Genomic DNA, 16,734 nt, shown 5'->3' with positions numbered 1-16,734 from the left:
CATTTCAGTTGCTTTCGAAGGAGTCTACTGGCTTCAGACACCAGGCCCAAACATGACACAAAGGCTGTCAACTTGAAGTCTACTGTGGGGGAATACCTTGTAGACAACCACAACAACTGGAGGCAATCAGTCTGGTTGTGTATTCACAGCAGTGACCAGGGGAGGAATGATCGCTGGGAGGAGCACAGAAAGGATAAACACCATGGTCCACCTGCATCAGCACATCTGCCCCAGCTGCAACAAAACATCCTCTCCCATATTGGTCTCTACAGCCACAGCAGTCACTGTAACCATAGGAGCCAACTCCAAGGGGCTGAGGTACCTTTGCCCCTCCCCCAATAAAATATTTTCGGGGGCACCACCCCCAAAGTTGATGGGCATTGACATTCAGGTGGTGTGTGTGCACCACCTATTGTAATCAATATGCAGGGTGGGACTCACCTGCCCCCCCCCCGATATTTTATTCCAGTTGGCATCCCTGCTTCCATGCACTCTCAAATTTTGCTCCGAGGGTTGGGGGTCCACCTGGAACAGTTCTTGGTGGTGTGTAGGGGGCTACAGGGGGAAAGCGAATAATGAATGAAAGTATGGTTGTAAGTGTCAGATTGCACCCCATGATTGGTAATCAAAACAATTGTTCTTCTAGTAGCATATTGTGTGGCTTACAATGAGTGACGTCTTATGTCAGGTCCATTGAACTTGACTGTCAGTTGCAATTCCATTATGCCTATTATCCCACTGAAATGATGTAGGCTGGACACGCAAATGTAGATCAGTTCAGAGTATCTAAGAGGCCTCCTTGGGATAGAACATGACCCAACCTGATTCCTATTGGTGCAACTGTGTGACCTGCTCCTGATTGTGCTCCTTTTCTACACTTGCTGTATTATATCTGACAGAGGAGAACAATGTTGGCTCAGTAATATCAGCCTACGCTGTTGTGCTGATGCAGCGTTGTGGCTCAGCCAGTTCCACCAGCATAGTGGCACAAGCAAAAGTGCTAGTACAATGATAATTGTGTCCTATCCTGCATCTGATATCAGTTGTGCTAATGTTGGTGTGGTCTTAGGTAGTTATCTCCAATTTATTGTGCTTGGTTGGGTGCTGCAAGAGCCATAGGATTGGGTCGTAAACCTGGAAGCTCAAACAGCCAAACTAGCATTTGTATTTGCCCTTTCAAACTTTAGTTTCAGGTGCATTTTATAGGGTTTGGGTCCAGGTTGTGACTAAATAAGCCAGGGGAAAATACTGTCAATTTGTTTATTTGCGCTAACTTTTTTAAAACCAACGTTCTTCCTGTGAAGCAAAATATAATAGTAATAATCAGAATTGAACGTACTGTTAGGGAGCAGTTAAGGAGAGCTGCTGCTGGGAAGGTGTGGGAGTGGGAAGCAGTGCTTTTTGCCTCTTGATTCGCTAGCAAAGTATTTGGGGATAGATGATACCTGAACTAAGCTGTGTGTACAGGAAATGGTTTGTATAGTAAAACTGGTGAGCCACTATCTTCCTGGAATCAGACAGCATTACACCTCTTTCTCAGTGTTGTGGTGTTGTTGGGGAGAGTGCCTGAGGCATGCTATCACATACGGTGTACATCTTGCGCCAGTTTCGCTTCCTCCTCCCCATCTTTACTCTAGTGGGCTAATCTCTTTCAATTCTCATTATAGTGGGGCAGACCTCTGGTAGCACTCTGAGGTCTATTAGTTATTTGTAGTCATGCTTTATAATGAAAACAACATTATCCTTGACTTTAGCAACATTTTTCATATTTAATTTGAAAAAAAAAAGATGCTGAACTTCTCTTAACTAGTGATCCAAAACCTTTTTTTTTTTTTTTTGGTCTTAGCTCCAATTCAGGTTCAATAAGACGGTTCCAATTATGGTTCAAGTTTGGTTCTCATTAGAATAAAAATACCGTCATTCTGTTTCGACTTTGAATGTAGTTCAACTCCCTGTAGCAATGTGGAATATGCCCACATATAAACTTCATGTACTCTTAAGGCTTATTCACACAGGCAACTATATTACTCAAAAACATCACAGCTGAACATGTGAACTGCTTCTATTGAGTCTAAAGTAAAAGCAGATGTTCCATAATAGTCTTTCCACACATGCAAGACATCATTGGGTTTTGCAGTCACTGATACAAATGCGAACTCACTCTTCATTTGGCACTTTACTGTGTGGGAAATAGTACCTGAGAGAAAACAAGGTATGGTGTACTCTGGGGTTTCTGTGCTGACATAAATTAATTTCCTAGTGTGGACTGAGTTACTGCTGCATGGCCAGAGATGGCTGACACTTGGCTGCTGTGCAGATAGCAAGAAGGGTGAATAAGAAGAATGCCATGTAGCTTATAGGAATCAGGTGTGTTGGATGAGCCTCCGCCACCCAATGTGGTCATAGCCTTATAACTGTGCTCTTACATGCTCTTTGATCTCTTTATGATGTTGCTTCCCTGAAAGCAATAGCAGAGGTGAGTGTGATGTGTCTGGGCTGCTATTGTGATGGGGAGAAGGAGGTATGGCATTGGAAGGCAGAGAAGTCTGGTTCAGAGAAGGAGCGGTTGTTACGTGAAGACTATCACTCCTTATGGTCTGCCCTCCAGCTAGTAGAATTTGGAGATACAGTGGTACCTCGGGTTAAGTACTTAATTCGTTCCGGAGGTCCGTTCTTAATCTGAAACTGTTCTTAACCTCAAGCACCACTTTAGCTAATGGGGCCTCCCTCTGCTGCCGCGCCGCCGGAGCACGATTTCTGTTCTCATCCTGAAGCAAAGTTCTTAACCCGAGGTAATATTTCTGGGTTAGCGGAGTCTGTAACCTGAAGCATATCTAACCTGAAGCGTATGTAATCCGAGGTATCACTGTACACACAATCAACCTCTCACCCGGTCTAGTGGTGCTATTACTGAAAGCCAGGTTGGTCCAAAATAAGTAATTTATCACCCACAGTTTAATCATATATGAGGGGACCAACCTGGCATGTTTTACTGACACCTGGGTGAATAAACTGGGGAGGTATTCAGTGCAGCACCAGGCCAGTGAGATGGGAGCAGGGAGTTGTCATCCACAAAGATTCCATTGCTCTGTGATTCAGGATTGTTCCTGGTGTTGGGTCTGACAGACAGAGTAGGGATGTTGCTGATGTATTGCCCCTCTGCACAGCCCTGCTGAATGGAGGAGATTGTCTCAGAAGTGTATTGTAAATTCCTTTAATGCTAGGAGCAGGATAGGAGAGTCTGCTTATGACCTTCATTGCACAATTGTCCTTCAAGGTAGATCAATTGTGTGCTGGCAGGCAGGGTGAAAAGCTGTTGGTTCCAAAGATACTCTGAGATAAAGCACCACAGGGAGGTGATTGCTCTTGATGCAGTCTCCCACCTGAAAGATTTCAACCTGGTTTATCAGAGCAGAGGAGCCTAAGATGTAGTTGATCATGCTATTTGCTCTCCTGGAGACGAATGTGAACTCCCCAAGCTGGTCACCTGGTAAGGAACCATTCAGGATTACTCTGTCGAAATGTACACACAACTTGGCAAGGCAAACTCCGGCATCATTGATATAGGTGTCTTTGGAATGTTGTATGCCAGAGAGAAGCTCAGGCAGGTGATCCTCAGTGTCGGAACCCAGTTCTCTTGCAAGCTAAAAATTGTCTTTAACCACTCTTGCATTGAAATTGAAAGAGCCAGTGTGGTGGTGTGGTTAAGAGCAATAGACTCATAATCTGGGGAACCAGATTCGCGTCTCCGCTCCTTCACATGCAGCTGCTGGGTGACCTTGGGCCAGTCACACTTCTTTGAAGTCTCTCAGCTCCACTCACCTCACAGATTGTTTGTTGTGGGGGAGGAAGAGAAAGGAGAATGTTAGCGCTTTGAGACTCCTTCAGGTAGTGATAAAGCGGGATATCAAATCCTAAATAAATAAATAAATACATAAATAAAATGAAATTGGCTGCAATTAGCAGTTCAATGTTAGGGAATTTGGTCTCCAGTTTTTCCAAAAGTGATGTGAGTTGGTTCCAATAGCCCACCAATGTCTGCTGGTTGGGGCAAGGGGGTATATATACGTTGATTATAATTAGATCCAAGTTTGAAGATCTCAATAAGAATGCCTGGGTAATGCCACATGATTGGAGGGAAATGATTTCAAGATTAGGTTAGTCCTACTTTATATTGGCCCATGATGTTGGATTTATGGGCTGGGAAGGAGTACAAATTGAATCCCTCCAAGTTTATTCCACAGTGAGCTGAAGTTAGCTGAAGCTTTGTTGTTAGGGAATGGTAAATGCTTCATTATGGAGCCATTGGTCCTTAAGGAGATGGTGGTGTGCCCTCTTCTCAATAAGACCTCCATGGACCCAGAAATGTTGAACAGCTATTGCTCAGTCACCAAAATGCACTTTGGGGGCAAATTGCTTGAGGGTGGTGGTGATCCAATTGTCAGCATGCTTGGAAGATGTGGATTAAGCTAGGATAGGGCACTGAAATTCCCTTGGTGAACTTTGTCAGAAAACGGAAGTGCAAACTTATTTCTTCCCTCTGATCTCTAAGTGGATTTTGATATTGTTGATCATCAAGTGGCTCCAGAGTTTGGGAACTGGGGGGCACTGTTATAATTATTCCTCCAAGTCCATTTTCAGAAAGCAGCAATGAAGGACCATTGCTTTCTGCCTTGAAAGCTAACTTGTGTGTTTCCCAGGGTTCAGTTTTGTCCTCCATAGTCTTTAACATCTATACAAACCCACTAACAGATATCATATGGGAATTTTGAGTAAGCTGCCACCTGTATGCTAATGACATCCAGCTCTATCTCTCTATTCCATCTGAATGAGGAGAGGCAGTACAGGTGCTTAACTATTGCCTAGAGGCAGTAATAGGCTGAATGTGGACCAATAAATTGAAACGGAATCTAGACAAGTCAAAGGCACTATGCATTTCCGGTTCTAAAGTCTGGGAGACAGCCAGTTCTGGATGAGGTTGCACTTCATGGAAGAAACAGGTGCAAAGCTTGTGGGGGGTGTACTTATTGTCACCTGAGGCCTACGTGCCTAGCAGTGCCTATTTCCAGTTCTGGCTGGTTCACTGTCTATGGCTCTTCCTGGGTAGGGATAGCTTGGCCACAGTAATCCATTTTCTGATAACTTACAGATTGCACCATTACCACCACTTTACGTGGGGCTGCCCTTGAAGAGAGTTTGGAAGCTGCAGCAAGTGCAGAATGCAGCTGCAAAGCTGTTGGTGAATGTCTCTGCCTGGATATATATTATGCTGTTCTTGAAAGCTTTGCACCAGTTACCAATTTGCTACTGAATCCAATTCAAGGTATTAACATTGCCTTAGAAAGCCCTAATGACTTGGGCCCCAAATATCTGAAATAATGCTTCCCCTCACACCAACCTGATCAGGTATTAAGAACAGCAGGGGCTACTGTGTTGGTATTGCCACCCCCATCTGTGGTTTGAGGATCAGAGGTGCTCAAGAGATCCTTCTCTCTGGTAGCCCCCGGGTTGTAGAATGACCTCTCCTCTGAGTGGCATCTTACACCTTCACTGTATGCTTTTCAATGATTGGTGAAGATGCACCTCTTTACCCAACTTATTGGCTGCATGGATGTCTTCTCATCTCCTGCCTTGTTGTACACTGCTATCCGATGCTGCAGTTTGCTTTTGTTATCTTGTCACTTTATAGTTTTATTTTATCATTTAATGTGTTGCATTTATTTTAAATGTGGAATTTTTGTAACGTGCCCTGGGACTATTTGGTGAAGTGTGGGCTGTAAGTAATAATACGTAATGTTTATGTTTATGTATATGGATGCATATGTGCACATATATGTATATGCACACTGTATCAAATACCAGCATTAAAACTATAAGAAGTAGTTTTCTTCTTGCTGTGCAATCCTAAACATTATTTATTAGCCTTCTGACATTCCACTGGGAACTTACCTCCTAGTAAAAGTCTATAGCCTTACTGACGGAGCAATACTTTGCATGTTTACTTGGAAATAAGCCACAGTCAGTTCATTGGGACTTACCTCTGAAGAAATGTGCATAGCTCAAGCTGTTAACACATAAATGTTTATTCAGTGACATGACTTCACCTTTTGACCACCGCAACCACTACTAAACATTTATTGAGCACCTTGATCTGGTAGGCAATTCCTAGCAGCTAGGGATTGTATTTAAACACACATATAATATGAGTCTTGCACAGAAGACATACTGTAGTCGTAGGGAACATGTGGTCATAGAATCATACAAATGTAGAGTTGGAAGGGACCTAGAGGCATACAGGGATCACGCCCATAACCTTGGCTTTATCAGTATCATGCTCTAACCAATGCAGCCATCTAGATGTAGATAGGGACACGGGTGGCGCTGTGCTCTAAACCACTGAGCCTCTTGGGCTTGCTGACTGGAAGGTTAGTGGTTTGAATCCACCCGATGGGGTGAGCTCCTGTTGCTCTGTCCCAGCTTCAAAAGCATACCAGTGTAGTTTCCGTGCACTCCGGCTTCCGTCACGGTGTTCCGTTGTGCCAGAAGTGGTTTAGTCATGCTGGCCACATGACCCAGAAAGCTGTCTGCGGACAAAGGCCGGCTCCCTTGGCCTGAAAAGTGAGATGGTCGCTGCAACCCCATAGTCGCCTTTGACTGGACTTAACCATTCAGGAGTCCTTTACCTTTACACCTTAGTTGAACTCCAACTCCCAGTAGCCCCAGGCAGCATGGCCAAAGGTCAGGGATGATGGGAGATGTAGTCCAATAGCATCTAGAGGGCTGGTGATTCTGTCTCTGGTTTACAGTTTTTGTCCTGGGGTTCATCATGACACCAGAGGGGTGGGATGAGGCCATTAAGAAGAGTAATGTGGATGTTATATGAAAATAATCATTATTAATTTTCTTCTTATTCTTCCTCTTCTTTACCACAACAACGTCTTGGGAGAGATGGTTGCAGGACTTGGCTAGGCTTGGGTACTATGAACCTTGAATTCCTTTTTCTTTTTGAGTGGAGTATTTACTGTTCCATCTCAGACACCAAAATAACTTTGGTCAGCCCTAGGTGGGAGGTTAGAGACTGGCAGTGAATAATGAGAATTACGATGAAACCACCCTCTTCACACACACTCATTCTGAAGGGTAAATAATATTTTTTCCTGTTTTCTGGAAAATCATTATTTTGTATTGAATGAGAGGGAAAAGAACTCCATTTCTATTTACAATAAAATAAAACTGCATATGATTTACCTATTATGCATTCACCTCATTTCAGTTCATTCTTTGCATTTTGGAACCATTTCAGTCATTCATGTCTTAGAATGGCTATAAGCTTTCTTTCAGTGTTGCCTGTAGGAACTGAAAATGACTAATTCTCAACCTCAGCTGATGTCTGTGGATGATATTGCAACATTGTTGACAATGCAACAATTTTAAAGGCTGACAGGAATGGAATGGCTTTCACCCAATTCTCAAAACTTGCTTTCCAACTTTTTAATTTTTTTTTTGTTTTAAATAGCCACTTTGTAATAACGTGTGGGTGGACTTATTTGCAGCTAAGTATATATACGCTGTTTGGCACAAAGATACAGGTTGTGCATATCACGGAATGTGTTTAAAGCCAAACCCTGATGGAGGGCACTACAAATATGTAGAAGACTCTGGGCAAGAGCTGTATCACCTGTCAGTTCTAATAAAAGTTACCAAAAGCCTGTAACAGAAACTTATATCAAGAATTACCACTGTCCTTCAATTATCCTTTTTTTTGAAATTGGATCCTAAAGGACCTTCTTATTCTCCAACCTATGTTCTGGTCCCTTTTTGTGGAGAAAACAAATTGCTGAGCATATACTGTATACATAACTGGTTTAATCTTGTACCCATTTACTTTGGAGCAAGCCTTATTAAACTCAGTGGAACTTAATTTTGAGTAGCCACAAACAGGATTGCACTGTTAACCTTGAATTGCCTTCTCTGTTTTTAGTTTTCAGCTCTGTCATATGCCTCTGCTGTTCAGCAGGAAGCATATGGATTCTGGATGGGTTTGTATACATCTCTTGATAAAAGCATCAAGAAGTCATTAAAATGCCAAACACAAATCTAAACCTCTTGCAGCATTTTGTCATTCCTGCAACAGTCGGAATCAGCTAGTGTCTGTTTGTTATTTTACCTTGGGGGCTTTTGTGTCACCATAGATTACATAGAAGATTGACCAAGGCAGACAGGATTAATGATACTGTACTAGCTATAGAAGCAGACTTGTTATATGTGTACAAAGTTTCCATCTGCTTCCTAACATAAGCCCCCCCCCCCCCGTATTTAAAAACATGGGAGACCCAAAGATTAATAATTTTTCAAGAAGAAAAACTTAGGTTACTCTTTAGAGCATTTTCACATGTGAGACTAACAAGCACATGGAATCTCTCCCGCTAGTTCCACCTTGTGTGAATTATGTTGATGCAGGACAGAGAACAGAAGAGAAATGAAAGGTATGCTCCTGCCCAGGGTGGTCCAACATGCAGCCCTGAGGCATTTTTGGTGGCCCTTGGTAACATATGAAAGCAGCCCCCCCCCATGCTGCCTTCCCAAAGCTGGGTGAGTGAGGTGCTGGGCTTTGGGAAGGAAGCGTGAGGGCTCTGACAGGGTCCCAGAGTCCTTCCACCTCCTTCCCAAAGCCCTGTTTGTGCTTTCTCAGCTTTGGAAACTAGATGGGAGGGCTCTAGGACCCTGCTAGAGCCTTGTGCTTCCTTCCCAAAGCCTGGCCCTTTGCTTAGACAATTTTGGGAAGGCAGTTTGAGGGCAGTTTGAAACTCTGGAGAGTGGAGACAATACTCAACTAAATGAAGCAATGTTTTGGTATAAGGCAACTTCTGATGTTCCTAAGTGTTCCAGGACGTAGGTTTTTCTGTATCAATTCCTACCATCATCATCATCATCATCATCATCTCCTTTTGTCTTCCTCCTCCACAAATAAGTTTTGTTTATCTAAGACAAATTCATAGATAATTATGTCAGCTGAAGGTATGAATCAGTATATTTCTACCACTGACATTTTACCTTTAATTATTTGTAGATCCAAACAGATGATTCAAACATTTCACCACCCCCACAAAGGCTGTGAAAATACTTCTGTGGGGTGTGGCCATAATATTTGTATGCCACTTATTGTGTCATTCAGCCCAATTGTGTGGGGAATAACCATTCGAGCACCACAGGTTCCTGGAGGTAGCTGTGCTGGCATAAAGCAATTCCACACAACTGGGTGGCAAATAACCCAGTTGTGTGTAGAATTATTTTTCACTGCCTCAGCATGGCCCTGAGGGGATTTCTGTATCTTTAATAGCAGCATAGCAGGAAAAGTCACAGGATGTAGGGCTTTTCTAATCATCTTGCCGCAGTGATATGAAAAATTACACCAGGTGAAATGTTCACTTCAATGTGAACCTAAAGTTACAGAAATTTTCTGTAACTGGAAGTTCTAATTACTTGCTTTACCTGGGCAACATATACTGCAGTGGAAGATCCCGTTATCGCTCTCTGTGCCTATACATAGATGCCTAAGAGGAAGGCATGCTTGGTAAATCCACACCGTGATCAACTCCTGCCCAGAAACCAATGTCCCCACTGTGGAAGGATGTGTGGGTCCAGAATTGGCCTCCACAGTCACTTATGGACTCATTGTTAAAACCATGTCTATGGAAGACAATCTTGCTTGGCTATGAGTGATCGCCAAAGAAGAAGAAGAAAGATGCCCCTATGCTTGGACCTCATGTCTGTGGCACTCTGAAGCAGAGCAGGAAGATAAATTACAGTTGAACATAGGAAAATGCCTTATATTGCATTGGACAATTGGTCCATCTAGCACAATATTGTCTATGCTTACTGGCAATGGTTCTCCAGGGTTTCAGAGAGGGATCTCTCCCAGCCCTACCTGAGGATTCTGGGGATTGAATGTGGGACATAGCTGTCAACTTTTTCCTTTTCTTGCGAGGAATCCTATTAGGAATAAGGGAATTTCCCTTAAAAAAAGGGAAACGTTGACAGCTATGATGTGGGACCTTTTGCATGCAAGGCCCTATTGGTGTTGCTGCTACTGGGTATTCCCAGTTGGTGTTGACCTGTGACAGGGCCTTCTCAGTGGTGGTTCTCTATTTCTGGTATGCCCTCCCTAGTGAGGTGTGGCTGTCCCCCTTCATTAACTTTCAGGACGAATTTGAAAACATTCCTATTTTCCCTTTCATTTGACGCCTGAAAGTTTCTGTTTCTGGCGGCCTTGAAACTATTGCTATGAAAGTATGTAATTGTTATAAGGTTTTTTTAAAAAACATGTTGCTGTTTTATTTTTAATTGTATTGTTTTTACACTGATATTTGCTGCCCTAGACTCCTTTGAGAGGAAAGGTAGGATATAAATTTAATAACTAACTCAAAAAGTATGTACTCCTTCACTGAAATATGACCCTTTCCATGGTACTGCAATCTTACACAGAAGCAAATCCCATTGAGTTCAATAGGATTTGATCCCAGGAAAGTGTGTTTGTGCCCAAACCTGTCTTACTCACAGGAAAGTGTGTGCATCTGATATCTCATATTTGCTTCTTCCCCCAGGACTCCAAATGTCTAGATAAATTATCAGAAAGAGATACATTATTTAGATGTCAAGCAAACCAAGCACAAAGATTTTCCTGTTTGCTCTAGTAACTCTTTGCTTAATCCTAGTTATATCTTAACAGCGCATACATGAATATAATAACCATGTAAACAAAACATGGAGACTGTGACTTTGTTATGTTTGACAGGTTCAGCTCGCTAGGCAGGTAAATCCAGGTCTCACTGAAAGCTGTCAGGAAATAGATGTGAAATAATAAGATGCTTTCATCACCATCCAAAAGGTAAGCTGTCGTTTAGCAATGAAATTAAAGGAACAACAACTGGAAAATGGGTAGTATAATCTGAATTAGTGTATAAACTGGCATACTCATGCATATATGTCCCACTTTTTCAGTGAGGCAAACTAGCAAAATTCACCACTTGGAAAAGCTCTGCTGGATGGGTCCTTGCAGATGCACTGATGGCAGAGAAGTAAGCTCTGAAGTAGGCATGATGGTGTAGTCTCATCTGTTTCCAGTCAGATTCAGACCGAGTCTTATGCCACTTGTGCTCTAGCCACCAACGCTCCTCTTTCATCACATGCAGGTCACTAGAATACCAAGGCAATCTATGTGCTCTCTACAGCAACATTGAGGGCAATCAGGAGTGATTGTGTCAATGACTCTATGCATTCAATAGTGGGACAAGAGCCTTGACAGGAGCACCAGCCATATCAGGAATATTAGGAAAATTTTGGGCACAATCAGCTAATGAAATCCACAATTATTTAAACTTAAATATATCAAAGAAATCTACTTCCACATTAATTCATTTAGGACTGCAGTGCAAATCTATGTTAGCACACTTAGGTAAAAGTAAGCGTCACAGAATCAACAGGTTTTGATTTTTGTAACTAAATTCCCCCGGAACCACTGTAGTGCAGTGGGCCTATGGCTCCAAGCATCAGTGTGACTTAACTCTGACTAAACCTGCCTATAATTTCTTAGTATGTCTGGGTACTGGTATTAGTAGCATAGTGCACACCAAGGCACTTTATACATTCCAGACATGAGATCTGGTATTGAAAATAGGTTGTGGGCTTGGTTCAGATCAAGTACTTCATTGTTCCTCCTTTTTCAGTCACCACTATTAAAGTCTAACTTAAAGCTAGGTTATATTGAGTCACCTTGAGAATTGTCACAGTAGTAGTCTTTAGTGCAACTATCAAAAAACAAATACCATAACGACCCAAGGCACACTCCTGAATTGGGGAATATCAGGAATTTAGTAGTCATTTATTTATTTTTAGTGTCTTGCCATAGCAAATCAAAGCAACTTACAATATTTTAAGCAAAACACACACACACATTAAAAGCAGCAGTTTAGAAAATTGGAAAGACAATTTTATTTTTAAAAAGCTAGATAAAAACAACACACCTATGTAAAAAGGCCACAGATAAATAAAAGCCAAAGGCCTGATGAAAAAGGTATGTTTTTGCCTGGTACCTATTGATGGTACCAGACAGTACTTTCCCCCCCTCCTAAAAAAATGTTTAGGGGTACTCTCATTTTCCTATTCATATTGAAATACTGCCCCTCAATGAGGCCAAACGTAGATTCACAAAATGTTTAGGGGTATGCGTCCCCTCAGAAAAAAGCACTGATGCCAGGCAATTGTTGGGGAGAGCATTCCACAAGTGGAGAGCCACCACTGAAAAGGCCTGTTCTCATGTTGCAGCCTTCCAGACCATGTGTGGAAGGGACACATGAAGGGCCTCAGATTCAGCCAGATCAAAACTTAAGAATCAAAATGCTGTATCTTCTTTAACTCTGGTTCTGGCCAGAAAAACAGTGCTGGAAGTAGAAATATAAATTCTAGATACAGCCACTTTATGATGAGAATGATTGCCTTTTCACTGCAGTTTGTGTTAGTGCTTTACAGTCACTGCATGGTAATCCTGTGGATATCTCAATTTTAATTTAGATCTGACACTCATTCAATAATATGCAATACATGTTGATCCATCCATAAGATACAGATGGGTGTGGTTATCCCCCCCTGTAGGAAGACACCAAGAGATTGGTGTGGCTAGAATTATGTTTGGTAGTGATTGGTACAGCTAAATTCACACGTTTACCTTGAGTTGCCACCTTTTTTCAGGAACGGGCTGTTGCTCCTTCATAAGCTACACAACATGCAAAAATCCAACAGGTAAAGCTCCCATCAGCTTGCATTGCCAGGGAAAAGCATGACCTACGGAATTCATGTCCACCATGCAGGCTAGGCACAGAAACTCTGTATCAAAAAGAAGTGGCAATCCTTACACCTTCTAGTTAAGACGTGGCCTCTGAAGCCACCCTGAGAGCCACAATTTATAAAGCGCTCTCTACACATTTAGCAAAAACAACAAAGCGCGCCCTCCTTCCCAAAAGCTGCAACCTTTCCTAATTGGAAATAATCCCCACTGAATTTTACTTAGAAGTCGTACTAGCTTCTGGAGTAACGGTGCTCCTTGGGAACAGGATTGCACCCTTTACTTACTTCCTAGAAACACGCATATAGGCTTGAGTTGTTGGGAGTTTCTGTTGCATTTCCGGATATAGAGTCTTCGTCGTTCTCTCTGCTGGAGAAGGCCTACACTACAGTAACCCCGTGGCACAGGACAGAGAGCACGTGAATTTACGACAGCTCCTCTGAAAGCGCACCACAAAACCCTCCTCTCCTGCGCCTGCAGTTCCACCAGCAGCAGCTATTTGCCGAGCCCACCTTGGCAGCTCCTCCGCCGCCCCCTTCCCTTCTGCAAGGAAGCAGGAGGAAGAGGCAGCGGAGGGAGAAACCCGCCCGCGCCAGCCTTCCCTTTCTTTCCCTGCACCATTTTAGGCCAGCTCCTCGGGGCGCCCCCGGTGCAATCTGCCCTGCTGCTCCTTGCAATGCTCATTCTGCCGCTCCTTACACAACCCGTTCCTGGCCTCCCCGCCCCCTCCGGCCACTTGCGAGCATTTGACAGAAGGACGAGTCACGTGGCGGCCGGAAAGCGTCTCTTTGCGACCTCAATGACAGGCAAAATGTGCGACAGCCGCTTGCAAGGCAGGGAGGAAGCTGCTCTGGAGTCTCCTCTCCTTCTTTAAAGGCAGGGCTAGCTGCTGCCTTGCACCCTTCAGGTCCGGAGTCCTTCTTCCCCGAGCTCCCCCGTAGCCGGGACAGTGGATTTTGGGAGAGGGGAGATATTTGGGGAGAGGCTCTGAGGGGTTTGGCTGAGTTTGGAGTTTTAGATGAGCTCTTAGCCTCCCTTTCTCTCTCGTCCCCCCACCCCCCGCCCCAGCCCCAACTCCCTGGAGCCCGGTTCTCGCCAGCAGCAACCTGCAGGTGCACAGTTCAGATAGGAGGAGGGGACACTACCGGCTGCAATGGCGTCCAACATGGATAGAGAAATGATACTGGCTGATTTTCAGGTAAATTTCAAATTCCACCACATCCACCCCTGCCATATTCTGATCATAATCTTTCTCGCTCTTTTTATTATTATTATTTTTAAAATGGTTCCTTTTCTCCCCGTTTCTCTGCTTTCTGTGCTTTTGTGGGGAGATTTTCGCTCTGGAAACGTGAGTCTCAAACAGCAGTGGGATAACAAGGAACAACAACAGCAACAACACTCTGGAGGCTGTTTATCCATTGTATCCAGTTTTCGGTATTCAAGGGGAATAAATAAGACGAAAAAAAGCCCCTCCACTTATAAACAAGGCATTTATCTCTGTGCTTCACAAAGAAAAAACCACCTCAGATAATATGCATATGTCTTTGTTTTGTCTTTGTTTGTTTTTTAGGTTTGTATCCTGATCTCCCTGATTCATTCTGACCATCCCTGTGAGCTTTTAATAATAAATTGCAAGGGGCAGGGACTAAGATGCTTTCATTATATGGGGCTTGCCAACATTCCAGGGGCCCATACCTGTTTCACTCATGGATATGAGAGGAAAGATGTTAAAGAAGGGGGTAGGGGTGGAAAAGACACCTGGAATGAGAAAATCCACTGATTCCCTTTCCACTAAAATTGATTTTCAAAACATCCAGTTTCAAAGAGATACATAGTACTTCTGTAAGAGCTTCACTTCATCCATGGTGTGTATTTTTTGTGATATTTTGATATTCTTCCATTAAAATTTCAGTTAATAAGGCAGTTTCCTTACCAACTTCCTGTCTGAGGAAATTTCCTAACAAGAACTTGTTCTGAGTCCAAATAGGATACAGTCCAAATCTGAAATATGTACTTTGTTGTACATATTTTAAAAGTATAATTAGGAAAAAGCAGTGCTCTCTTGTACCATGCTTGTTCATAGGTATTGGGATCTTATGTATGTATAGTGTGTATGTATCTGCATAACATTTAAAGATATACATAGTACTCATAGTTCTAGGGACTTATCTTTATTTCTGAGTTAAGGCTAAAACCCAGTATCTTACTAAAAGTGTACCTTTAATAATTTTCTAAAAAATATTTCCACTTCTGCCTTTCTGCATATGAATGCATGCTTTTAAAAACAATAATCAAGGTATATTTAATTTTCTTTTTTTCATAGAAAGTTGAATGGGTACATGTTTAGTATTAATACTACATATCACTTAACAATGTCAAAAATATAAATTGTAAAATGAACGTATAATTTTATGATTGACATCCTAGTTCCAAACAAACTCATTAGCATGATTATCATCAGTGAGACTTTTAAAGAACATGAGTGAAATAAGTTACACATAAGTATGTATGCAAGGCTGCTGTTCTGGGCACCCTTACTTGTTGTACATAAGTCCCATGGAACTCACTTCAAAGTGAACCTGCAGTGAATTCGGCTAATTAGGAACAGAAGTCAACTTACGATGGCTAGACACATATGTATACTTCAACATTTTAATGAAAACTCAATGGAAATAGCTTTTTTGTTGGATCTTAATAATAATAATAATAATAATTTTAATCTTAAGAAACCATTATTACATTAATAGAAAACTTACTTGTTTATAACACTAATAATATTTGAGGTCAGTTTTAATATTTACAACACATTAAAATGTACTGTTAAGATCTCATTCTAGAGGATCAGAAAGTTGTTAATTATGTTTGGAAATTTTCAGAAATTCACTGAGCTTGTTGATATTGCCTGTTCTACCTGAGCAGGGAAGTTCTGATCTTGTTGTACCAACTTGGTTCTGAGTTTTTGATTGAAGTCCACATTTACTGTATTTTAAACTTTTATTATATTTTATTAAACATGCATTTTCATGTCTGCTTGTAGAGATGTTCTACAATTGCAGAGAATGTCTGCAAGGAATTAAATACTCTGAATAAATGTGTTGACAGCTGTAAAGACAGACACCTTATAAATAGACAGAAAAATCTACCTATATTTAATCTTAGTCTTTGAGCTGGTAAAAATGTGGCATTGTTTGGCAAGCTGCAATCCTCCTCCACATATACAGTACATTGTATTTTTGGATCAGGGTTTAACTAATGTGTCCCAAGCTAGTGTAGGAAGTTTAAAGCTTCTTTCCCTGCTGCAGCTCTAATTTTGTCAGGTATTTAAATGTGATTTAAGAACAACAATGATGAACTCAGAATTGCCTTAATTATAGTTCTGTAGGTTTATAACTTTCTGAGGTCCATAATTTAATAACAATTTATCATATAGAGTTGTTTCATAATGACTTAGTCATTTTAGGCTTTATTAATCCTTTAAATCACTGTTTTGTGTAATATTGTTGCAGATATAGTTTACTAGTTCTCAGGACTTATTTGGCAATCATTCTCATTTTTACCGATTGCAAAGGTAAGGATTAATGACTTCCCCAAGGTCACCTGCACTTCAGTCATAATAATACATAGGTGTAAACTCCATTGACTTCCAAGTATGTGTAACTAGGACTGAAGCCTTCTTCAATCACCCTATGCATAAGTACCTTGGAATAATTCCCATTTAATTCAGTAGGATTTGCATCTGAGTTCTGCAAGTGACCTAAAGTGGGATGTGAATCTAGGTCTTCCAGGTCCTGGTACACTACTTTGCAAGTTGACCACATCAGGGTTTGATCTTATTCTTTGGGTATTATTTTAATATGTATTTTTAGATGGATTACTATGTTTGTACATATTTA

The 16,734-nt window shown here is 41.8% G+C and overlaps 1 protein-coding gene and 1 long non-coding RNA gene across 3 annotated transcripts in view; one reads left to right on the top strand and one right to left on the bottom strand.

Annotated features, from left to right (window-relative positions):
- Positions 1–448: 448 nt before the first annotated feature.
- Positions 449–13,516, bottom strand: LOC309345314. Of its 2 annotated transcripts, none has more exons than XR_014158181.1 (3): positions 13,129–13,516; positions 10,559–10,616; positions 449–555 (listed from the first exon to the last, which is right to left on the bottom strand). It is a non-coding gene; the product is annotated as an uncharacterized lncRNA (long non-coding RNA). The 2 variants fall into 2 exon arrangements; XR_014158182.1 differs by lacking the exon at positions 449–555 and adding an exon at positions 568–3,822.
- A 169-nt stretch (positions 13,517–13,685) lies between these two features.
- The window catches only part of FAF1 (Fas associated factor 1), a 171,325-nt gene continuing 168,276 nt past the window's right edge, over positions 13,686–16,734 (top strand). Inside the window, exon 1 of the mRNA XM_081868243.1 lies at positions 13,686–14,039. Within this exon, the coding sequence (XP_081724369.1) occupies positions 13,995–14,039 (45 nt within the window). The 5' untranslated portion in view covers positions 13,686–13,994. The remainder of the gene's footprint in view (positions 14,040–16,734) is intronic.

The sequence above is a fragment of the Podarcis erhardii genome, assembly GCF_964252035.2.
Source record: "Podarcis erhardii genome assembly, chromosome: 6".
NCBI classification, from domain to species: Eukaryota; Metazoa; Chordata; class Lepidosauria; order Squamata; family Lacertidae; genus Podarcis; species Podarcis erhardii.
The sequence above is the reverse complement of the archived record's forward strand: the minus strand, read 5'-3'. Positions and strand labels throughout refer to the sequence as shown.